Genomic DNA, 26,134 nt, shown 5'->3' with positions numbered 1-26,134 from the left:
CCTGTCGCGTGCTTCAGATGTAATCGACGTATGCAAGAATGTTCCGAGAAATGCGCGAGCAAACGATAATGGAGGATTTACTTCCTTTTTCTTATTGTCATGTTACACACGCGCTTTTCACATTTCCGTTTGCAATATCACTCATTCAATATTTTGAATAGCGAAAGGCAATCACACAACAAACGTTTTAGAAATATTGAATAATGTTAAAATTATATTTTAAAATATAATCTTTATAAATTAGATTAAATATTAAATTTTAAAAAAGTCATATTAATACAATATGTTAAATGACTATTATTATAATTATTTATAAAATCATAATAAAAAAGAATTAAATTTTAAACTTTAAAATAAAATTATTAAAGTATGATGTAAATTATTTTTATCAAATATATATAATTGTGATCACCTATATATATTTAATATTATTAAAGGGTATATAATAAAGATTATTTCTCTCTCTCTCTCTCTCTCTCTCTCTCTCTCTCTCTCTCTCTCTCTCTGGAAAGATGAGATTATTCCTAATTATTATAATTCAATCTAAATTGTAATCACGTATTACATACATTGAACATATTTACATACAATCACGATATGCTGACGTAGCGAAACGAAAGAAATAAATAAAACTCGCTATATTCAGGAAAAGACCATTATTATATAAGAATGGCACGAGCTTAACATATAACGATGTATCGCGCACGTACTACACTCGCATGCTTGAGTATTGTCCAAAATCGCGAAGCATGACAAACCAGTCTTGCAGTAGCTCGTGCCGAACTTTCAAACCTCTGGTATTTTATACATATTTGTGTCTGTCAGTCACGCGAATGAAAAGAATACGCAAGCGCTTCTCTATTCTGTAATATGGAAATATTTATTTTATAATCTCAAAATTATTTATCTTAATATTTTTTCGCAGTAAATAGAGTTTCCTTAAAATTGATTGAGAAAATCGGCAATTTCAAAATAAATTAAGCTCCGAGCACACATGTAAAATTTAATGGCATTGGAAAATAATGAAATAAATATGTACATAATATAGATCAATTTTTTTTTCTTTTTTTAGAAGGGATGTTGGCGTTTCAAAGGTGAGTAACTTTGTCTCGTTGCAAGAGAGCGAGGGATGAGAGAACCCGAAATCGGAAGTGCGCGCCTTGCACGCGTGACAGATGTTCGTTTCGCGAATGGTTCTTGATTCTCGTATATGTCGGCACACGCGCACGCGTTTATTGTCGCGCGGGTATAGAACAGGGTCGAGCCTTTCTTCTTCTTTTTTTTCATCCTACATACGACGGTTCTACCTTCTCACGAGAAGGAACCGGACCGCGTCTACTGCGGAGCCTGGGAGTCTGCGGAACCCTATTGTGCGGTCGATCCCTCTTCTGCGCGACGCGACGATGACTTTAACAGTACATGATTTCGCGCACGTTGAACAGGAATTTCGGGAAAATCTTTTGCTGCTACGAGTTCGTCCTAGGCTAAGTTGTTAAGGAAGAAATGGTTGAGCGGAAGCGCAACGAACTCGCGTGAACGCAAGATGCACTTAGAGCGTATTAGTGTTTGAGGAAGTTAACAGTAAAATAAAATGCATCTCTTTTAATCGCTTCAAGCGACGTTTATTTCGAAAAATAAAAATGAAGACAATAATTTAAAGAGATAATTTAAAAATTATTTTAATATAAAAATATTTTTAATATTTATATTTCAAATTTTCTCTATAAGATAATCTTGTGACAAGATTTTTATGCAATTGTGAAAAATATAATCTTTTACACGATATAAAATTAAATTATTAACGATATCATAAATTTTGATAAAATAATTAACAAATTTTTGGAACATATGGGAAATAGAGCATACTCTATTAGTATTTATTATAAATATATTTTATAGATTTATTTTTTTTCTCGCGAGTACGAGATTATGTAATAATATTTCTCATGTCATAATTTTCGAATTATGTAAATTTATATCTTATATGGAAGCAATCCCTCATTTTTTTACCATATAATTGAATTTTTACTGTATTCTTACAACGACAATAAACACGTGCGACTGATATTATAAGCAGATCAAAAGGAGAATTGAACATCTGCCGCGCCATTCAATCCTTTTGCAGATGAGACATAATGCATGCGTGTGCCACGCGAAGGAGTAAATGCGGGGTAAAATATATAAAATATATAGGGTCGCATATATTCAGCATCGATATGACTGCACGATTTTCAGACTTCCATCGTGTGTGCGCCCGAAGAATATTTCTAAAGAAATATTATAATACACATGCTCGTGTAATTATGAATATATGGGATTACATCATATTTTCAAAGTATCAGCTGCTAGTTGCAGATATAAATAAAAATAGACAATTCGTCGCATAAAACAAATCATAGCTGAGTGATTTCGCGGGAGATCGCGGTTACGCAAAGACAAAGCCTTCACGTATCAACGAAGAGCGTAACCGCGTACATACATGAAGACACGTAATTACGCGTGCGATACGACCCCAATCGACGGTGGCTACCATAATGGGAGTGACTCTCCACGTGGCCATGAGCAGCCGAGCATAGAGACGCGTGCGTGGCCCACTTGCGAAATGTAAGTTCCATACGCGTTTCCACGAAACGCATTATATTGCGTAAGCTCCTTAGAAGGAACAATTATGCGCAGCCCACATGGAAATTTTACTCCTATTTTCAACCTATATTTTGTTTACGTTTATAGATTCTGGAAGATTATGATAAGTTTGACTTATATAAGAACTGTATTATATTAAGTTTCTATATTTTACCTCTTAAATAGATAATAAATGAATATTTTCTTATTTAGAGATTTAAGAGAAACTTTCCGTAAAACTATAAATTAAATAATTTTAAAAATATTGATTATAATTTGATTGCTTAAAATATTAAGATAGATGTTAGATCAAACACATTGAAAGCAAGAAAAAAATTCGAGTAATTTCAAAAACTGCATTAATATACGAGATTATAAGAGTTTTCGGTTTCGAAGCGTATCGCGAGAGTACAGGAGAAGATCAATTATTCGAAAGGATCCATCGATATTTAAATTTGAAAGATATATTTTTATTCTATTCCACTTCTAAAGATATTATTTCATATTATTTAATAAATAGAGATTCTAGAATATTAAAAGCATATCTTCTTCAAGATCAAGCAAAGGAAAAAATGAGAATTTTGAAAGAAAGAATATATTCTATTTGTAAAATTGACTTTTCCTAGCGCAAGTCTATTTATTTTAATTTATAAACGAAACCCGAGTCGAGTTTATTCTTCAATAACAAGCAAAGAAAAAGTGGCGCGCCTATATTTATACTTTGTGACCTGTTTGACTTCCGCTCGACTATTCAAAACTGCTAAAACCAATAAGCAAACAAAAATATCGAGCGCAGATAGATAAAAAATAAATGACAGAGAAAAGTGAAACCGCTATTCAACGAAGCTTGCAACTCTCGAAATACGCGTATCGTGTCCATCTCATCCTCCCTCATCCCTCTTCGAACAAGCAGGTTTCTATCGATTGCCGCGCGAGAGTCCTGGGGGAGTGATTTAGGCTCCCCAAAGTGCGAGTCCGAGGGCATTAAAGTCTGATGCTCTTTCAGGGGCCGGGCGACACGGCCGGAGGTTGCGTGCGCTGCACCAGCATAAGCTCTCGAAGATGAATGCGTCTCTCTATCTCTCTTCTCTTTTTTTTTTTCTGAGGCTCACGCACACCTTCTCCTTGTGGATTCTCGCTCCCCAGTGTTTGCTGAATTATTCAATCCTGTTTCATTCTTAAGAACATTTATTCGTGTTCTTCCGAGACTCACGAGAGACACGATGCTATGATGAGGTAAGCCAAACTTCCCCTTTCACCGGTGTCTTTTTTTTCATTAACGTAAATACAAACATCAGATAAATCTATCATTATACAGAAATTGGCGGAAGGGCTTATTTTATTTACAATTTGAAATTATTTAAATTATATAATTAGTGAGCGTCGATTATTTATAGCGCTGATTGGGGTTTCATATTTAATTTCTCGCGTAATAAAAATAATAATAGAATCAATCAACAGTATCAAACATGTAACATGTCACTACAAATCTCAATAAAGAAGAATCAGAATTTCGTCTTTTCTTCTTTATGAAACGATATCGGAATTGATTTTACATCGATTTCCTTGCAAATAAATGCCTATCCTCGCGGTTTTCCGCTCGCGTTCCGTTCAAAGGTTATTGTTCGTTTCTGAAAGAAACGGCAAACGATGTTGAAGTGTATATCCGTTATTTTCCGAGCGATCGAACATTTGCTCGTCGCATGGAACGAGCGAGAGAAGAAGACGGGAACGGGAATCGCCGGCGCCGCGGCAACTGTGGGAAAGCGACGTCGTTGGCTTCGCTATCAGCTGCTCGGGATGCGAAATGACGAAGCCATTGAATTCCCTGAGACAAAGGGAGCAGCAGGGCGGCACGCGGGGATTTGTTTCACGATCGAATTTGAATGCCTCGAATCCCTCGCGAGAGAAGGCACGAGTAAATATTTGGTTATTGAAATAAATTAAGTTGAAAAATTTAATTCAATAAGAATATAAATGAATAGTTTGTGATACATAATTTAAAATTTTAACACTGATATAGTTTAATATAATGTAATTCACTTTTATCTAATTTCTACTTTAAGTTAGTGTGAGATTTTATTTAAAAACTAAATTTATACGTAATTTTATTTTATTTTATAAAACTATAAGTACCACGTAATGCATTTAAAAGCAATTAGGGATTTGACTGATTCTGCTATTTGGAACAAGTTCACTGGAATCCAACATAATAATCTTAATCTGATATCTGTTGTCGAGAAAGACGCGAGCCTTTGCACGCAACGAAAATCAATCCCGCCTCACATCCGTGCGTGATTCATTCGAGAAATATGAGAAGGGAATGAGAGCGCGGGGAAGTAGGACCGATGCGATTCTACAGTTCCGTCTATCGGTGTTACAAACAGGTCGAGAAAAATTAACGACACTATCGCCGCTCGTAAATCATGCCATTTAACGATCGATGAGCCAGCGACAAAAACTGTCGCACGCAAGTTATTTGCATCGCCAAGTATATAATGAAAGACCATGCCTATCAAAACGTTACACTTAAAATTAAATCTCTGTCTAGTGGTGAAAAAACAAAGATAGAGATCTTCTAGGAAACGAATCAGACGAACTCGCAAGAACTTGTCTAAGTGCAAATGAATGTAATTACGGTAGAGCCAATCGAAACTGTCAATGCTAGTCATAACCAGTTTTACGTATGCTATATATATTAAATGAAATAAAATGTAATAATGATTAATTTGAAAAAAATTATGATTTGCATACAAAGAAACTTTTTTAGATGTAGTTTTTGTAACATGAGATTTTTTTACAACCACAAAAAATTTCCAAATTAAATTTGTATAAATTCTATTTGTCAGAAATTTTATATTAATATCGTAGTTATAAATTTTGTAAATGAAGAAGGAAATTGTTATTGTATATTTTGAAATAATTTTAAACTAAAAAAAAAAATAAAACAACTTTGCATTACATGAATATTATAAATTAATTTTGTATTTGCAAATTTCAACCTAATTTTATCTTCATAATTTTAAAATTTAACTTAAGCTAAATCAATATCACATAGTTAAATAAAAACGATAAAAAAATATAAGTTGTTTCTCCGATTAAATAAATTTCGCATTTAAAGAATAGATTTTTGCTTTTCCTACGCGATCGACTTACCACGTAATCAACGAAGTCTACGAAGCGTAAAAGGTGCATTTGCATATCAATTCTTCGCGACCCACTCGCGATGCAACAACGTATACCGATCTTCGCTAGAAAATTGTGTACCGATCACTTTTTCCACCTACGATTTCCGACCGAGCCACAGCGGTTTTGCTTGTCAGAAATCTCTTAAAATTTTTATACAAAGAAATCTATTGATATTAATAATTTGCATTATCTATCTCATCAAAAAACATTCTTATTATTCGTTTGAAGTATTTTGTCCTAATTTTATATATCGCTGATAATAAAATATTTGTTTGGGAATTTCTCAGAGATTGTCTCAATAAACTTCAGAGAAAAAGTTCCTTGTCGTTGAGTCACTGGATGATCACATACATTGTGTAAACATAATTATAAATATAATTTAACTTACAATTATTATCGAGATATCTTTAAGTATCTCTTCGCTGATCTCGCGTTTAACATTGTCGCCTGTTATTCTATTGTTAAGAGATTGCTTAATAACTTGTAATAATTAAAATACTAATTATATTACTAATAAATTAAAATATTAATATCATCGTTATATAAATTTTATTATTTAATATCATAGATTTATTGATTTAACAACGTATTTAATTTTTTAAAATAATAAGTTTTTATAATATCTTTTATAATGTCTTTTTATAATATTTAATAGATTTTATTAAAAAATTGTAAGCTACACTTGTATAAAGCCGACTTCGTGCAATAACTATGATTAGCGACTAGAGGCAGTTAAAGCATACACATCTTTCTGCGGCATCGACTCAAACGTGATTCATCAGTCAATCGTGTTTCTCGATACAAATGCTTCCGCGGGTCATAGAAGCTAGTCTCGGAAACTATTCTCGTACGGAAACACACTCTACATCAGATAATAACGATCAAACCGCACGACAATTTCTAAACATATGTAAGTATTTCTAATAAAGTGAAGCCTAGAACATTCCAGTCTCTTTAATGTCGTTATCAAAGAGAAATAATTTTTAAGTTTAGTTAAAAAACCTAATAAATTTAAAATATTTTAATATAATTCGAAATATATATATATATATATATATATATATATATATACATATATATAAAATAATTATTAATACCGAAATTGATTGTCTTAAAATGATATATGCGCGCATAAGTAGGCATATGTCATAAGAATCTCATCTTATTAATTTATGCAAACAGAAAAAGTCAACCTCTATTTTTAAACTCCTTAAACGCTTTAAAAATATCAAGTCGTTTCAGAGCAGGATACACTTTAGAGATCCAATGAAAACGGAGGACCTCCCGTGCGAGATATTCTTTAGAATTTTCAAGGGCTGACTCTCCAAGGAAGAGCTCTGATACGATCCGAGCTTCTTCAAAGGAGGGATGTACACCATAATACGCGAACCAGAATTTGGCCGCCCACGATGCCCCTCCATTCTAAACCATGAACAACCACATGGAAATTTACCCGACTTCTATATATTAAATATTTATTTTAATGAGATATAATAAAAATAAAATACTGTGTAATAAATAACATACTAAAATAAAAAGAACAAAGTTAAATTAAAGATACAAGTGAAATAGAAATAACATAATTAAATTAAATAAATAAAGGGAATATATTAAGTCAATATAGCTACTAAATTCACTTGAATTAAAATTCGATTATAATTACAAGGAGAATCTCGATTTAATATTTACAACAATTTATTAAATTGTATAAATTTATTAAATATAATAAATTTAATAAATTTAATATAAATTTATTAAAATTTATTAACCATTTAAATATCTTAAAATATCTATATTAAATTTCAATAAATAATTTCAAATAAAAAATTTCAATAATTCAATATTTAAAGGAACAAGAAACATAACGAAAATTAATGTATCGCTTTCACGTTCAATGAGGTGCACTTATATCGATTGATCGAAAGAGGAGCTGCATGTTGCATCTGCTCTTTCCGCGCACCCTGAAGATCGGCTAGATTGGTATCACGATGGCCCTTTCGTCGTGCGAGAATGAAAGGGCGGAGTGAGGGCATCGTATATACTAGAAGGCAGGAAATTGCCCTGGAAATGGTTTTAATTTCCTGGCCGCGGAAGGAGAAATACCAGGCGGTCTGCATCCTGATCTATTTCGATGATGTTAATCCGTCCTAATCGATCGGATCGCGATTTTTGCCTTTTCATCATCTAAACTATATATAGATATGGTCTAGCCACACGCGTGCAACGTGACGGCACGCGGATCTCATTAAAAGCGCGAACAACAGGTTTTATCGAGGTGTTTCAACCATCTATTCTATCAGCTTTAAGATTTCTTGCCTTATTTTTATCTTATTATAAAAATATTTTAAAAAATCTTATTATTTTATGTTATTATAAAATTTTATTTTATTATTAAATTTTATCCTATAAAATATTTAAAAAAATAATTTTTTTTTTGTAAAAGATCTCGAACATCATTAATACAAAACATGTTGTTATAAATATATAAATGTAAGATGTGATTGCATTCGAGAAAAAAAAACGTATATAATATTCAACGTTCTAATATTAAAATTTTATGTAACACAAGCAGAGAACGTTTGCCTCGCTTAATCCGAAAAATATCGAGAAGTTGAAACTCATCATCTGATCAAAGGATTTACGCCGGCGCCGCGCCGCTCCTCGCGAAATGGTTTAACACGTAGGGTGGGAACTCAATCCAGAAACTTGAGCGAAAACTTGATCTATTTTCTTAATGGCCGCTCGGCATACGTCATAATGTAATGGTGCTCAAACTTAATTAAGCTTTTAAACTAATACAGAAATAATTATCGTACACCATATCAGTCTCTCTAAGAAAAATTTGTATTTTTACATGACGATATCAAATTTATATTTCATGTGGAAAATGCAACTAGTATTCAATTGAACGTCAAAGAGCAGCGCATTCGTGTGTGTCGTGATAAAAATAATTTGACACATTACGAGAAATTTATGAAAGCTCTATTAAAAAAAAAAAAAATTTCTTTCAAATTACAAACTGAGTGGTTCAGCATTTGAGAACCGCCGTCCTAATGGCCCGCGCGTTTCGTCTTCATGATCCGCGGATCTCGTAAATTCTATGCCGGCCGACTCTTTACTGTATACCCAACCAAAAACGGGGCAGCTTTTGATACCGCGCGGCTGTCGCCAGCGCGATGATGGATGACGGCAGGAATACACGGCAAGAACGAGACGATCCGGCGACGAGGGAGGGGGCAAGCCGGCTCGTCAAGGCGAGAAACCACCACGTCGGGCGACGACGAGACGGCGCGCGATGCATTCGACGATCGTGATTAATGGCGGTAACATTGTGGCCGCGAGTCATCTCACCGCCAACCGGAGACGACAGGTGCCATTGAGGCAGCGGGGCGAATTAAACCCGCGCGACGCCGCCGTATACTGCCGACTTTCGATCTGTCCCATGTTATCCGTTCCCTTGCTGCATCGTGTTGCGCTTGTAAAACCTGTCCAATTTGATCTCATGCGGGATTTATCTTATGAACATTTTATATCGCGTAATTCGCGGATATTTTCATAAAAAAATTCAGTTGCTTACTAGATTAAATATATATACTTTAGAATTACAAAAAAAAAAGATTTTAAGAGTTTGTTATTTTCTATTACATTATTATTTCAATTATATATTTTACTATTAATTATTTTATTATATTTAAAGAGTACAAGGTAATCTAGCTTTTGTCATTTAAAAATATTATTATACTTATATCAAATATAGATCGTCCAAATCTAGGACCAAAATACTCGAATAAAGATTAAGAACATAAACAATAACAATCAAATTGGGTACTGTTTACCGCGTCAGACTTCTTCCTAATTAACTCAATAACATCTTCTATTATTTTTCTTCTATAACTTTGAATTTTGAAAAAGATACAAATAAAGAAATAAAAATATTATTTTATTAAATATAATGAATTAATTTGCGTATAAATGTGCGTGTTTAAACGCACATACATTATACTTTACTTATTTTTTAAAAAGAATTTCTATTGATAAACTTTTAGATCTACACCACTCGACCATACTTTGTCAAATAAATCTGCGGCTGAAGATGCTATCATCTTTTGACTCAGTCAATTAAATCGAACTCCTCTGACAAGGTTACTTAATTGATCCAATTTAAAAATAGATTAGGCGCGTTCGAAGACAACCGGGTGGTCAAAATTTCTTTGACCAAGCAGCCAATAATTACATCGTTTGTTAGGTATTTAAGATCACGAGATCTTTCGGCGATATCGTTTCGTTCTTTCTCTCGACAAGAAAGATCTTTTCAACCTTGAATAATTATTACTTTACGGATAGGCGTGTTTTTAATTTCAGTACGATAGAATTCGTAGAATCATCGACGGAATGTCACTGTTTTTGATCGACAAAATTATCTTATCGTCTATGAATAATCTATAATTACTACACAATTAAATGTTTTGTTTTATAAAATTGTTTTGTTTGAAATTTTTGACTTTGTCTTTAGCTGATGAGACTATCCATCTTATCATCTATGAGTAATGTACAATTACTCATGATTAAATGTTTTATAAAATCGCTCAAAAATGAATAATATTTTATTCGGCGGTTTTCAATTTTCTTATTTTGATTGTTACGTTCCAATCATCGGATATATATATATGAGAACAGATATTGAAAAGATTGTTTATATTATTAAAAAAATAAATATTTGTCTTATATTTTTATCGATTCAAGGGGACCATCGACAATCTTAAAATATACACGTCGCACAGTTTTATTCTTCTCTTTTGCCGATTCGCCGACGAGTCATCGTCGGCAATCGCCGAGAGAATGAATCGTTATCTCCCGAACATGCTGCAGCCGCCCTTGATACATCCTTGAATCAGAGAGGATCGAAATAACCTGCGTCGAGGATTCGAGTCCCTCGCGAAGAGCAACATTTTCGGGTCCGTCTTAATGGCTTCTCGAGAGCCCTTTTTTACCGAGTTTCGAAGCGCGAAGGTGTAAATTGAGTTGACGGCGGCGACTAAGAATCTCGCCTTGTTTCGGCATATCAAAAAAAAGTTACTTTTGCCTTGTGTCGATGATAATCACGTTTGAATATTTTTATCAAACTATCACGATAAAAAAATGGCAAATAAATTATCGTTATATCGTCTATTTGTACATAGATGAAAGAAAACGTATTGCTTTCTAAAAAAGTGATACAATATATGTACAATCTTTTCGATTTTTATTCACATATTCAACGAAATAAATCATTATTCATTTTATAAAACAATTTTACAAAACAAGTATCATTTATTTATATATGTGATAATTATATGTTATTCATAGGCAATAATATACTCTAGTCAATCAAAATCGAAAACTTTAAACAAAATGATTTTATGAAAGAAACAAAACATTTAATAAAAAATAATATATAAAATAATATAATTTTTTCCATATAAATTTTAAAATATAAATCGCCCCAAAAAATATCGCTATTAATTTCATTTTTCGATTAATATTTATTTAAGAATCACCTATTTATAGATATTTAATAGTTATGTATAAAACGAATGTATAAAATGATATTTCTCCGAAACATTTCTGCACCTTTAGTGATTTAAATGCGTAACATTCAAGATTAAAATAAACACAGACGAATTACTGTTATTGAACATTGAACTGCAACTCGTCAATGATGATCAACGACTCAGGCGTAAATTTAGCACCCCACGGTATGAGATCAGGCAGCTTGAATTAGAAAACATTGACCGCCAAAGAGTGCGAATAAAGACCTTACTGAAGCATACAGAATCACCTGAGAGTTCTGCGAAGACAAGTCTTAAGCATGACTAACCGAGCAACAGAATTATTAATATTCATGCAGACAAAGTTACGATTGTAGTATCCCGATTCTTTCTCAGATTTTTTGCAGCGCACTCTCTATTATAGCATTAATAAATATTCTGTTTACATTAACATCATAATTAATATCCTATTATAAAAATTTTATCAATCCCTAAAACTAAAAATATTATCAATTCCTAAAAATTAAAATTAAATATTATTCCTAAAATTTATTATCTTATCTGTTCATAAAAATTTTAAAAATATACGGTAGATAAAAGTAATGTAAAAATAATTAATTAAAATTTATTTATATATTCCTCAAGGATGTTCGTTTGCTTTTATCATACATTTTTTTCTAAAATATTGCCTGCCTTCCTTGGCGGTTACGATCACAAAGGTAGTCTCAGGATCTTATGAATCAAGATTATCTACCGTGGATGAGAATGACTGTCGCGATCGTGACTCGTTAACTTAATCCGATGAAGAATTGACAAGATAGTGTTCTCACCATAACTACATCCTTGTAGAGTGTTTAGTTAGTTAAATAAAGTTGTAATTATTCCGAATACAATACACGGACTATAATCAATGAAAAAAGCAAGATTGATTTACGCGTCAATTTTTTTCGCTTTTTATTCAAAAACGCAATTTTTTCCCGGTTTAATATCTTTGAAATTCTAATTGCAATGCAATTGTAATGCAAGAAAATTAAATAATATTGTAATATTAAAGGAAATTTTGATATTTTCAAAACGCGTATAATTTAATATTTCAAAATATCTATTAATACTGAAAACATTGTTTTTTAATATGCTTATGTTTGAATTTTTCAAATAAAATTAATCACGTCATGTGCATGATACTTATGATTTGATTAATCTAAAAATATTGTGCAAACAAAATATTATTGCATTTTTATACTCAAAAGTGCACTTGACATTCTTAACATCGGAATAATAATAGCGATACTAAAACACATTGACGAAAGGAAGCAGCTTTTCTCTGTCTTCCTGTATCCTTTCTATATCCCACCAGATTTTCTGTATATTTTATAGAGTGACCAAACAAACCTTTTACCTGAACTTTAAAAGGCGTAAAAACGTGCCGTATTTCTTTAAAGATCTAAAGGTGCTAAAAGACAGAAAGAGAGAGAGAAGAAAGTGTGCGGAGTTCGTTTTAAAGATCCCTTTAAAATTTTTGCAGGTTTACATAGAAGGTTTGCTCATTCAGGAAAATACCTCGTCGTTTTGTGAACACCATTGTCATTTCACAATGCCATAGTGCCATAGTATATACAAATTCGCCCATAAATCGTTTCCCGCATAATCACTTGTGATATTTCTTTCACAAATCGCTCCAAAAAACGTGGCGCGCAAATCTTTATGAAGTTTAAGCTTCGACATTTTCCACTTTGCCACTATGGATTTATATTTTAAAGGAGACAATGAATCCATTTCTTAAGAGAAGATTTGGAAAACGTACAATAGCGTTCCTATTATTGCTATTTTTCTGACACAATATCTCCGTATTGTTCAAGACTGTGAAATTCATAAACTGTCAAATAGTCACGAAAAATTTTATGTAGTAAAACTATATAGTCGCCGATTGCAAACGTCCTGAAAATTTATCTCTTTCATGTTTTATATATATTTGTATAATATTTACACGGATATAAAAAAATTAATAACTTTATAAAATTAAATGTGATAATTGTACATAATGATTGTACATAAACTAGAAAATGGACTACCAAACTTATTAAAAAATTCTCGATATTAATACAATTATCTTACAAACAGATATATAAAATGATTGATAATTCATTATATACGGTAATGCAATTTTGTTACAATGTACGAAATCAAATTGCAAGTAGTTTGAAAACTATATGATAGAGAAAGAGAAATGTTAATTCAAAGAAGAAGTTTTCAAAAACTGATGTGATCATTTTTATCTTTAAATTATGTAAAAGATTTTGAAAATCCGTATTTCAGAAATATTCTGTATAAGAATTGTATTTCTCTTTTAAAAAGTTAAAAAAATTTTCCATCGCTCAACAATCTCTATATATGTGTAAAGAGTAATATAAAAACTATTAGGATACACACGATAATAATCCAACGGATTCTAGACTTGGACTGGCGTGGCTCGATAGACTGTTATGGTGCAACGTAAGGTGCAACCCACGTGCGCACCGTGACATTCCGATCGTGACTTGCAATCTGCATTCGTAACTTCGTTTCTACTCCGACCGATGTCCGCTCTTTTACGCCTAGTCTGCTTTTAACGGCGTACGCGGGACGAATAAGAAGCCGCTAAGCAAAGCCTCTCGTTGAAAGTGCAATAATTACAATACCGTTAGCTCATGTTTACATAATTACAGACTTTTCTTTACAGCAAATATATTACCACTGCATGTATTATTCTCTTATCGCCGTTTGTTGGCACAAGAAAAGAAAAACTATTTTTTAATGTTATGGGTTAAGTATTGATTAAAAAAATTTTACTATTATTTAGAAAGCAGTTATCATTAAATATCTAGATTAAAGTTTCTGAATAAAAGAGGAAGATATAAATTATCTCATATATAAATTTGTTTCTCTGTATTATTTTCTTATCGCCATTTGTTGACATAAGAAAAAAAAACAATTTTTTAATGTTATGGGTTAAGTATTGATTAAAAAAACATTACTATGTTATTATTTAGAATGTTATCAGTAAATCCGTAAAAGATTAAAATTTTTTAATAAAAGAGAAAGATATAAATTATCTCATATATAAGTTTATTTCTCTCGCGTGTTTTGAGAATATATAGATTATATTTTACTTAATGTTTTTAGATGTTATTAGACGTAAGAGAATTTATTCAGTTATATCGTTTGCCCGAGTTTAAATTATTCGATTGATAAAATGCTGATGCGCATCATCATGATTTTTTTTTACACAGACAATTAAGTCGTCATGATATTCTTACACGATCAATTAAGTCGTAGCATATTCGATTGCACTAGTCGCAGTGCGCATTTCGTAATGATGAAATAAAAAGAGTTGACAGGAATGCGCCGACAGGAATGGCGTCCTATGAATAAAATTTGTTTGGTCGATGAGGAAGAAGCGGGTAGATATATCTCGAAACCGAAAGGAACGAATTCACCCCGACGGGAGTGGCGCCGGTAGATGGAATAGATCGGGGGGCCTCCCCCTCCCCCACCCCCCACCCCTCGATGCTTCTCACAAAAGGTTCACTGAACCGCGACACGAGCGAAAATGTGTCATTACCACGCAAATTACGATGCTGGCGCTTCCGTACGTAACCTACGTCCCTCGAGATAATTACCGTGAATTTGCGTCAATCGATGGACAGCCCGCAGAGAAATGTCGGGGATATATATCGCGAACCAAATACTGATCTCGTTACGCTACATATTTTTCGAGGAGTAAATTAGACAGGAATTTTGAAAAGCTAAGAGAAATGAAAGCTTTTCGTTGAATGACGCAATTATTATATCCCAAAACCGAAATAATACATAGATAACAAAGTATAATACGGACATTAAGTTTTCTCCTCTCATTGTGTACAATTAATGCGATTAATTTTGACATCGCTATAAATTTCGTATAATAATGCCTATTTTTGTACGTTTAATTAATTACGATAAATAAAGATTAATAATTTGTACGTAAATTTATTATATTGTATGTCAATGCAAATTTATTATTAAAAAAGAAGATAAAAACAAAAAATATTGGCGTAAATTTCTTTCGGAAAAAACTTATATAATTTTTCTTTGACAAAATATGAAATCAAAAATAAAACGCGCACCCACAATTATAAAGTGTCTTTTAAATATTTTAACCAACAAAAATTTCATACTCTACAATTATGCTTTAATCATTCTATTTTGACTACGTCGACAAATCGCTCGTTAAATTTTGCGCTGAATTAACGCGATATACTCTTTATTACTTTATCTCATAATCGAAGGAAGAATCGAGCTTTGAACATTGATCACCCGATACGCCGCTAATGCCAGCTTACACGTAAATTACAGAATGATGCGATCTAATCATGTGATAATCCTCGGCGGCACACGACACTCGATTTACAAACGATTTGTGTAAATATATGAAGATTGAAAAAGGTACTCACTCTGACAGCTGACGGCATGGAGAAGGACAATCAGCAGCAGGATCCTTGTGGGCTCCATTTTCCCCGGAAGTATTTCCGCAGCTGTCACAGCACACTTAATCCACACTGTTTCAGTTCCAAACACTACGCGACGAATAGTCAAACGGGCGAATATAATCGCAGCCGAGATATTACAGCGATATATCGCGTGAAACCCGTGTGAATTTCAAAAGAAAGCTTCAGTTTACGAGCTTGCGAGCGTCCCGTTTTCTGTTCTCTCAATCTTCGCGAGGTGAAACGGAGCGTGCAGGTACTTTCCACGCTAATTTCACCGTGCAGAAGCGTGCAGGGTACCGTTCCGACGACGAGCGGCGTCACGCCGGTTTCCCTCGATAACGGAACGACGATTGTCAGTCCGAACTGTCTCCTTGTCTCTTTGACAGCAATCCGTTCTTTCTTTTGTTTTATTTTTTTTATCGATAGTTCGCGCGAGGAAAAGAAAAGGCTGTCTGTCGGCTCATGCGTGCGATAATCACCGATCTCTCTTGCGAGAGGATGATAACGCTCGTCAAAAAGCCGGCTGGTTGGCTGATTGCCCGCCTGTCGCACGCTGTCAATTTACGTGGAGAAAACGCGACCGTACGGCGCAGCGGCTCGCAGGCGAATGAGAATGAATGCGCGAGCACCACTCTTCCGAGTTCCGCGTCATGCGTGCCGCTACTGATCCCCCTTCTCTCTGCTCTTCTTCCTTCGGCTCGGCACTCGGCAGGCGCCTCCCCACCTAGTCGTCTCCCTTCCTCGTCGCACGAGCGCGTGTGCGGTCGACGCATCAATTATGTCTGAATTGGAGTCGACGCGGTGCTGGGATCAAGGGTTCTCGTTCGGTGTTTCCGAAAAACTTCTTTCTTTTCTGTTCTTGTGTACCTATGAAATTTTAAGTTGTCAAACATTGTTGCCGAAAGTAAAGAAAGAGAGATAATATATGTATATAAGATATTGTTAAAATGTTTAATCAAACTTTATTATTGTACATTTAACTAATTGTAATGATAAACGAAGTTTTATACTAATATAAATTTATTAATGTGTTCTGTTTATGAGACAGATATTGAAAATAAGAAAGATATTGAAAAGTATGTAAACATTATTTGACATCGCTCAGATACGATAACGGAATGTAAATAATCACTATTAACTATCAACAGACACACACACACACATATATATATACAAATAATAATAAACTGTAATTTTAATTCTCAGGCGTATTATCTTTTTGATTAATATCAGCTTTATTATCTTTGTTTATAACATTGAATTAACTTCTGAACGCTGAAAGAATTCCCACCGTCAAAGAGTTAAATTACGCGGATATCGATGAACAGTAAAAAAAACAAAGCCTCTAGAGAGAAAGAGAGAGAGAGAGAGAGAGAGAGAGAGTTATTTATTTTTTTATTTATTTATCTTTTTATCACGCGTTTAACAAAATATATAGCTATCAACTATTCAAATAAAACTAATTCAAATAAAACTTATATTTAGGCGAACTATATATAACTATCAGTTTTAAATTTAATTCACAATTATACAAAAATAAAAATTGCATTTTTTATGTTGTCAAAAATATAAATAATCATACCTTTTATGATTATGTGCAGCTTTTCTGTCGAGTCAAATGCTGAACGAGTTTGAAGAATATGCATAGGTGATTATAATTAATGATAGACTTCACAGCTCGCAATCTGAATCGATAATCAATATCACTCCGATTTTCATATGCACTTTGCCATGTGAAGACTGCGATGCGTGATGGGAAACCAAAGCCTAGGATTAATATATTGTATTAAATGTTTTGTAATGTAATTAAATTAATGATATTAATCATGTTTAAGAGATTCAAGTGATTAAAATAGCATTATTATTACTAATAGCATTATTATTACTTTTACATTATTGTTACTTTTATATAATCTTTAAAAATATATATAATTGCGTAAAATTTTACTATTTTTATATACATTAATTATTATATACTATATTATTTGCAATTAAAAAATAAATAGTTAAGACAGATATTTTGCTTCCAAATAATCTTTTTGTTCGAATCGCGGAATTTATTATATCAATTATAAATAAATATATTCTTTCTTTATAATTAAAAATATTTTTTGGTTCCTAAACAATTTATATTAATAGCTTCCGCCTGAATAAAGTCTGCCTGGCGATGTATTGGCTTCGTGAAATGGTCTGGAAAATAGGATTGATCACATGATATATGTATATACGAAACAAAGTTCACCGATGCATGATGTACATTTTACAGAAAAAATATTTGCGGTAGAAATATTGTATTTGTCGATAAAGGATAGTCCAGCAACAGAGAAATATCCAACTAATCTTCTCAGTGATGAAAAATTCAACAATCGCGACTTGCAAGATATTTATAATAAAATAATTGTAATATAAATTTTTTATCTTATTCACATTCTCCTGTCGTATAAAATGATTAATATTAATATTTAAAGTATAGAATATCTTGTATATAATTAGTTTACATTGCATTAATTGACAAGAATAAAATATAAGTATATATAAATACATTTATGACATATATATACAAATATAGAAATAAAAGTGAAATTCTTTTACTTATATTTTTTACTTTTTTTATATATAATTTCTTATATTTTTAAAAGATAGGCTAGAAGGGATAGTTATTATATGTATACAAAATTATCTTATTATAGCATCTCGATGGAAATTTGAATCGAATGGTTCAGGTAAGTTTAGATGCAACAATGTTGGGCGTAGAAAACGGAGAATATGAATGGACAGGATCAGTGAATGAACATACCGGACGTATCCGTATGAGACAGGGAGAGGATGGGCGGGCAGCTTCAGATTCCATTCCCATTCCCTGATCCCAGTTCCATTCTCATTTTCTCAACCCCTTCGATATGCCTTGTGCCATGCATGAACAACAAGATTGAAATCCGTAAAGGCATAGGATTTCCTGCCGCAATCCATTGAGCGCTCAAATCACGTTTCCTTCGCAATCCTGTTCTGATCGGTAGCAATGAAATGTCAAAAAATAAATAATATCAAAACTGTCCCGGACGCACTTAAACGATTTAGATATTATTTTATGGTTTATATAGAAATTCGTATTAAGATTAGCATCGATACTAATGCAAAAGCTTATAGTTTATCCGAAATAGCTCCACATAGTTAGATACATTATGTCTTTCTTAGAGAAAAAAAAATAACAAGTTTATCGAATGAACCGAGATGTTATCTCGGAATTGAGAAATCTTTCTTATGTTAGATTAACATCTTTGTTGAAGAATTTTCAAATATTTCTTGGAAAAGATTTTTTGGGAGATAATATAATTTTCTCGTTAGTATTCAACAGGAAATTATGTACCATGACCAAATTTAAATTCAAACTTGGTATTTATCAAAAATAGAGAGAAAGAGAAAGAAAAACAAGAAAGGAAAGAGGGAGATCAAAATTTTTTATATTTATAATAAAATATTTCATCAAATATTAATTTCAATAATTGTAAAAATGTTCACATTTACATGCATTTATATTTATCGCGTAGCATTTAGCAACAACTGTATCTGTAAATTCTCTTCCTTCTTGGTTTTCTTGCGTCTACTCGCAGTCGGATCTGACAACGAAATCCGACGAGACTACGAAATGCTTTATGTGAAACGCTAGAGATTTGTAAGAAAAGGCAGGAGACTGGAAACTCACCTAACGGTCACAGTAGCAGGTTACAAGCTTGTAGTAAAGCGAACAGTGGCCGGTCCTTCCTTACTCTCGGAACTAACTGCCAAAGGCCAAAGAGTAACAATGCTGTTGAATATTGAACGCATGGTCCCCTTGGAATGTCATTCTTTGAAGTTGACCAACATAACACAATTCCTTCCTTCCTATTGCGAGGAATAAACTCGTATATTTCCAGTTTCTCATGTTTCATTCACCTTCAAATCTGCACAAGCTAAACAAAATTTTATGGCTTTAATATAAAAACTCGTGTTTTGCGTAATAGTTTCTGTTTTGATTTTGTTATCTTGGTTTTGATATTATAAAAAAAAACTTTATTTAAACATATTCTTTGATTTTTCAACACGTATTATAGAACCACGTAAATGCGATTAAATACAAACCATAAAATTTATGAAAATCAATTTTTAACACCATTTTTGTTACGTTTTGATGTTGTTTATATATATATATATATATATATATATATATATATATAATATTTTTTATAAAATATATAGTCTTCCTAGTATATATTCATTCTTAAAAAAAATTTTACATTGATAATAATTTATTCGTGTATAATAATATTTTAACAAGAAATAAAATTTACATAATGCATTACATAAGCAATAAAGAGTTAATTGTTTATTTTTTTATAATCATTATATTTTACATCATGCATGTTTCTAAAGTTAATCTTTTTCCAATAATTTTTATCGAATAAAAATTTTCTTAAATAAATTTTTATTTAAGATTATTACTGTATATTAGCAATAAGATCATTTTAAAAAATTGAAGAATATGTATGTTATATTCGTTCTCAACAGGATATCCATTGAAAAGACTCCAATGATAAAAATTTTTAAATTGTCTTTGTGACATGTTGAAAAAACATAAATATGACAAAATTGTTTTAACATCACCGAGGCAAGAAACCTCGAAGAAAAGATGTTTCAACAGGATTGGAAATACGCGGGAGGTAAGTATTGACCGACAAAGATCCATAGCGGTGGTATGCCGTACCTATCTCGAGCACCTGCCACTTATTTCCTCTTTCTGGCTTCCTTTTTTGTTATTCTCTTTCCTTCTCTTTTTCTCTCTTTTATTCTTTCGCCTCTCATTAAGTGGTTCATCTTTGGCAGGTCGGCTACTATCCGAAATGAAAGAGCAAGTGTTTTCTAAGGAATTTCTGACCGATGACAGATGCTGTGTATTGATAATTTGGAAACTTAATTTCTGTCAGTCTCGTTCACTTTTGTATCTTTAAACAGCCTATGAATTATGACCATTTTATTTGACATGCCAGATTTGATTTTGATAATAAATCTCGTATATCTTTTTTTATTGTGATATGCAATTTAAGATTAACAAAATATGCTTCTTATTTTATTTAAAAAAATACAATTTATTTTATCATATTTAAATATAAAAATATAAAGAGAAAAAGAGAAAGAGAGAGAGGAGATAAAATATTTAAACATATTAAATATTTAAACGTAAAAGTATACAAATAGTTACTTCATATAACATTCTTTTTTGCAGATATCGCGGAATCATTTTAAATTGTCACTTTGGCTTTTGGTTTATCGCCGTGTCATCGGAGACTTATTTCATTATGAAAGCTCAAATGGTATAAACTGTAAACAATCGAATGGCCCTGAAAGGCCGTTAAGCTCTTCACTTAAGACTGCATGGCATCTGTTACACGCATTTCAACGGGCCTTATCTAAATTGTTTTGGCGCCCTTGGGCCCCATTTAGCTTGCAAGATTGAAATAATCAGATAATCGGATGAATTTCTGCTCAATTATACGCGTGCCGGAGCCAACCATAGGCCTTGAAATCTCACGAGGGTTAAAAGTGGACGGGCGGGCCGGAATTATTACGTATTTCAAAGGCCTGCGGCTCCCATCTGGCCAACATTTTCTCATTATTGGTGAATCGATGCATGTTTGTGCTTATAATACACAAAAGAAACATTATTTGAATAAAGTTGCACTCGGAATTTTTAATCGAACTTTATATGCAAAGAAAAAAAAAAGAAGCGATTTTTTGCATACTCTAATTTGAAATATATTTACGTGGATATACTGCTTCGTAAATGATATGTTAGTTTTAAGACACTTATATAAGAATGTATATATTCGAAGACAAAATCCTTGATGAATTTATGGATATATCAAAACATATACATATATGCACTTTCCTTACATACATTAATGTGCATTTAAAATCTAAATGAAAGTATTCCTGTTTTCACGTATGTATATATACAAGAAGAGATTCAAGATTACATTCAAGAAAATAATTATTAAATTTTATATTTAATGCGTACAATAATAAGCAAATATGTAACAAAATAAATTTATAAATTAAAAAAACAATCATTTTCTATTTAATAAAAACTTTTAGAGAATTTATAAGACTTTCTTTACCATTTTTTTTTGTTTGAACAATTCCAATAGACGAACCAAATTAATGCGCGCGTACGTGATTTATATATAATAACTATATATAAATAATAAACTCTTATCCCATCCTTCAGAATCCGACGCTTTTATTTTCCTAGATCTTCTCTTCATCTCAGATTGTCAATTAGCTGTCAATTATGTCACACGCAATATCTCTGAAGACTACCTCGCACGAACACAGTAAAGATTTTTACAAATCATCAATGGTTACACGAATGCCGTATTTATATGCTACGTGGTTGAAAATTAAAAATATGATTTTAATACATGATAATTATTGTAAATATATATTATATGTATATAAGACAATAATCTCTCTCTCTCTCTCTCTCTCTCTCTCCCTTTATCTCTCCGTTTCTCTCTCTCTCTCTCTCTCTCTCTCGCGCGCGTCGATTCCTATTCAAGTAAATAAAACGCATAAAGCGAAATATTTTCTTCTATAACCATCGCCTCGATATATTCAATCGCTTAATCAAATTAAAAAATTGCGCAAATTGATACTCGCTAATTATTTATACATGCATCTTGATCGTTTGATTTAGCATTTTTTGAAATCGCGTCTTGAAAATTAATACGATATCGTGCTATTGACTTACTTGCTCGACTGTCGGCACGGGAATAACAAGAAGATTGCGCATAAACACAAATAATGATATGTCGCACTTTACCAAACGCCGGATTTATATGCTATGCAGTCGAGAATTATTAAAATATAATTTCTACTATGCTTTACTCACTAATTAAATACGTTATGATTCAGAATCGATCTGCGCCGTAACGTTTCCTTACAGTCTTCGAAAGAACGTCGGCAGTTTCATGTTGATTAAAGGAAAAATAATGCGAGAAGATGTCGCGGAAAAAGCGCGCGAATTTCGATGTTCACAGTCACTCATGATCTCTTAGAGACAACTGATGTGCATGAACAGCAGAAGTTTTAACAAATCATCGATGCTCGCACTAAATGCTGCTATGGAATCGAAAATTATTAAAATATGATTTAAATACATTATGACAATTATTAAAAATAATCATGGGACAATGATTTATATAAATTCTTGTCGCTTCTTTTCAAAGCCGAAAGGCAAGTGGTGACAGCAAGATACATTTCAGTTCGATAAACTTATGATTTATTTAATCGTACAAGTTAAATAATTGCGCAAAATAATATTTATTAATCATTTAAAGTATGATCCTATAATATTTTTCTCTATTAACGCGTTTCAAAAATTAATATGTAATAATAACAATATTATAATAAATTATTGTATAATATAATTTATAATTTATTTAATATATTATTTAATAATTAATTTATTATAATTATTTATAATTATAAATATTTATTTATTTAGATTGAAAACACGAATACATGTAGGGCTGACGTGAATTAAAAGGAAAGAAATTATAAGTAAAAGAAAATTAGAATAGTTAAGAAAATTGATAAACTCACTCCCGCATTCAAATGATATCGTTTTGCTAATTATCTCAATTTCACGTTACAATTAATGAATTTTTTTTAATATAAAAAACAAAATACTTTGTATACTTATATTTGATATCCTACTTTATCTCCATTTTATTTTGCTTCCTTTTTATCTTTAAAATGATATAAATAATGATATGTTTTTTCAAAAGACATATTGTATTTACTTGCATAGATATGATTATACTTTTGTTATCCATAAACATTTTTATTTTTAAATTTAGAATTGATGAGTGAGAAATAATATATGATTTTAAGAAATAAATGGCGCAAGTGTAATGCGCGCGCGTTTTGTAATATTCTAATTGGTAGAAATATTGTATTGATATTTTCTTTATTTGGAAAAATTTTCCGTTTATTATAGAATTTTATACTTTATTTACAATTAGCCATTCTAAAAAATAATAATAATATCAAATTAAAAATAGAATTTTTCAAATATAATAAAAATTTAATTTAACTTAGAATTGATTGCAAATATCATCAGGTCATGAAATCACGATGATAAAAAACTCTATTCCGCCTTTTTGCACGTCTTATGTTCCAAGCACACATCATAACAACACTTTTCCCATTCTTCACATTCGTGATCGTTGTCACAAAACTTAGGCGGCTTGTACCACTCGTACATCCTGGGACAATTGGGCCTCAAGGGCGGGCATTGTTTTTTCGGCTTCGGCTTCATCTCGACTTCGTGCCAAGGATGTTCGACGTGTGATTCGACGATGCCAAACCAGAACCATGGAAAGAAGATGGAATGCCAGCCGTGCTCCGGTGAGAAATCGTTTTCACCGCTTGGACAACAATAGTATCGATGATGGTTCATCTTGCACCAGTACTTGCAGGACTTTACATAAGCTTTTGTCAGGATGACAAACAACAGCAGAAGGAATAACGAATTTCCGCGCATGCTGAAGTATCTGTTAAGAGAGATGAGTGATACAGTGCTGAAAAATATCGATTTTTTCTGTCGCTAATAAGTTTTTTTTTATAAATAATATACAATGATATTTTTTTTTTCATCCACACTCATATACATACGCAAGAAAATTTTGTTCTGTAAGATAATTACGTAATGAGAATATTTATACATTCCTTGTTTTTCTGAACTTTTAGGCGCCAATAGTTTTATGTATCTTATGATGCGTGTCTGTTAGATATAAAATACATATAATATTATTATTTAAAAATGCAATAGTGATAACTATTCAAAAAAATAATGCAGTGTATTTACAAATTAAAATTATTCTCTTACTTAAAATATTAATAAAGGTTTTAAATATTATAATTGCAAAAAACTAATTTTAAAGCAAAAAACTCACTTTAAGATTTCTCTCAAGCTTTATGCTTACTCACGGCTCGACAGTCTGCGATCTAATCGACAACAGTTTCTCGTTTAACGTGTTTTATATACAGAAGGAACACACCCCTACTCAAACACAAAAGTTATAAATCGCGCAACATCTTCAATACGTCTGTCATCGTCGACAAGCAAGACATGGTTCGTTCACTCGTACTCGATTTCACATGTCAAGTTTGTAAAATCTCGTCTGCGTCTGATTCATTTGAAAAAATATCAGAAAACATAAGAAACGAAGGATGCTTCATAATATTTGCGTTACAATATTGCATAGGATGTCCAGAGCCGATTTCCAAAGCAATTTAAATGCACAAAGCGATTTCATATTTTAAATTTTATTATCATGTGAGAGTCATAATTTTAATATCACATGAATGCTAATTAAATAATTCTCTTTATAAAAACTTATTTACATCTTTTTTATCCGCCAGAATTGTATCAATACATAAATATAGAATCAAAAATAATAACTTATAATAATTTTCCTAAAACTACTTTTCCTGAAATCTTCTCGACGTTATTTAAAGTAAATTTTATACATTAAAATTTTTCATGCATTTAATGATTTTTTATTCATTTTTTTTTTAATGTTCAGTAAAATATATGTATGCGACCCTGATAATAAAAAATTCATATGAATGTATACGAAGAATACACGCAGAGCAATTGCTTCCATGGGCATTTTTCTTCGCGAAATTTATTGGAAAAGCTGTCTGCAAGAGATGTTGATTACCGGCCTATTCTACTTTGTCACATGCTAAACAATTATACATAACAATTATTCATTTCGGGAACATAATCTTTATTCCGGCTGTTAATCGTTCGTCACTAATTACGCGTGGAACACGCGACAAGCATTATCATGTTTTTCATGAAACAAATTTTAAAGATTTATTCACTTATTGGAGCAATTTCGACATATTGTAGTGCATCGATTTTCCTATCCAGATGACTCTCTCATCACAGCAATAAAAAAACGAATACGATAGAATTAGGAGCTATTTAGAAGTTTTTAAATCCCACAAATTAATTATTATACCATTAATAATTTTGAGCTCGTTATTCAGAGCAGAAATTTTAATTTTTTGCTTTTAATGTTTTGTCTCTTTTTGCCTACATCGAAATATGAATTTATTGAAATTACAATCCTTGATTTTCACATATACATATAAGAGAACAGAGCGTATCCTTTATCTCTTTTTAGATAATACTTGTCAGTGTTCCTTTATTTTTGTATATTTACTTTTACTGTATCT

At 31.8% G+C, this 26,134-nt stretch overlaps 2 protein-coding genes across 4 annotated transcripts in view; both read right to left on the bottom strand.

The window, feature by feature from the left end:
- The window catches only part of LOC126856262 (uncharacterized), a 60,161-nt gene extending 40,496 nt beyond the window's left edge, over nt 1-19,665 (bottom strand). Inside the window, exons 1-3 of one of the 3 annotated variants that reach the window (XM_050604638.1) lie at nt 19,551-19,665; nt 17,430-17,614; nt 15,812-16,714 (exon numbers count right to left, since the gene is read on the bottom strand). In XM_050604638.1, the coding sequence (XP_050460595.1) occupies nt 15,812-15,869 (58 nt within the window). In that variant the 5' untranslated portion in view covers nt 15,870-16,714; nt 17,430-17,614; nt 19,551-19,665. Of the gene's footprint in view, nt 1-15,811; nt 16,715-17,429; nt 17,615-18,644; nt 18,850-19,550 lie in introns of those variants that run through there. The other 2 variants (XM_050604637.1, XM_050604639.1) reach the window with 2 other exon arrangements.
- A 3,958-nt stretch (nt 19,666-23,623) lies between these two features.
- LOC126856324 (uncharacterized) lies at nt 23,624-24,608 on the bottom strand. Its single transcript, XM_050604739.1, has 2 exons — nt 24,591-24,608; nt 23,624-24,438 (listed from the first exon to the last, which is right to left on the bottom strand). Exon 2 carries the CDS (start codon nt 24,426-24,428, stop codon nt 24,033-24,035), a length of 396 nt encoding a protein of 131 aa, XP_050460696.1. The 5' UTR covers nt 24,429-24,438; nt 24,591-24,608; the 3' UTR covers nt 23,624-24,032.
- Between the last annotated feature and the right edge of the window lie 1,526 nt (nt 24,609-26,134).

This window comes from Cataglyphis hispanica, chromosome 18 (genome assembly GCF_021464435.1).
Source record: "Cataglyphis hispanica isolate Lineage 1 chromosome 18, ULB_Chis1_1.0, whole genome shotgun sequence".
NCBI lineage: Eukaryota > Metazoa > Arthropoda > Insecta > Hymenoptera > Formicidae > Cataglyphis > Cataglyphis hispanica.
This window is presented reverse-complemented; position numbering and strand designations above follow the sequence as displayed.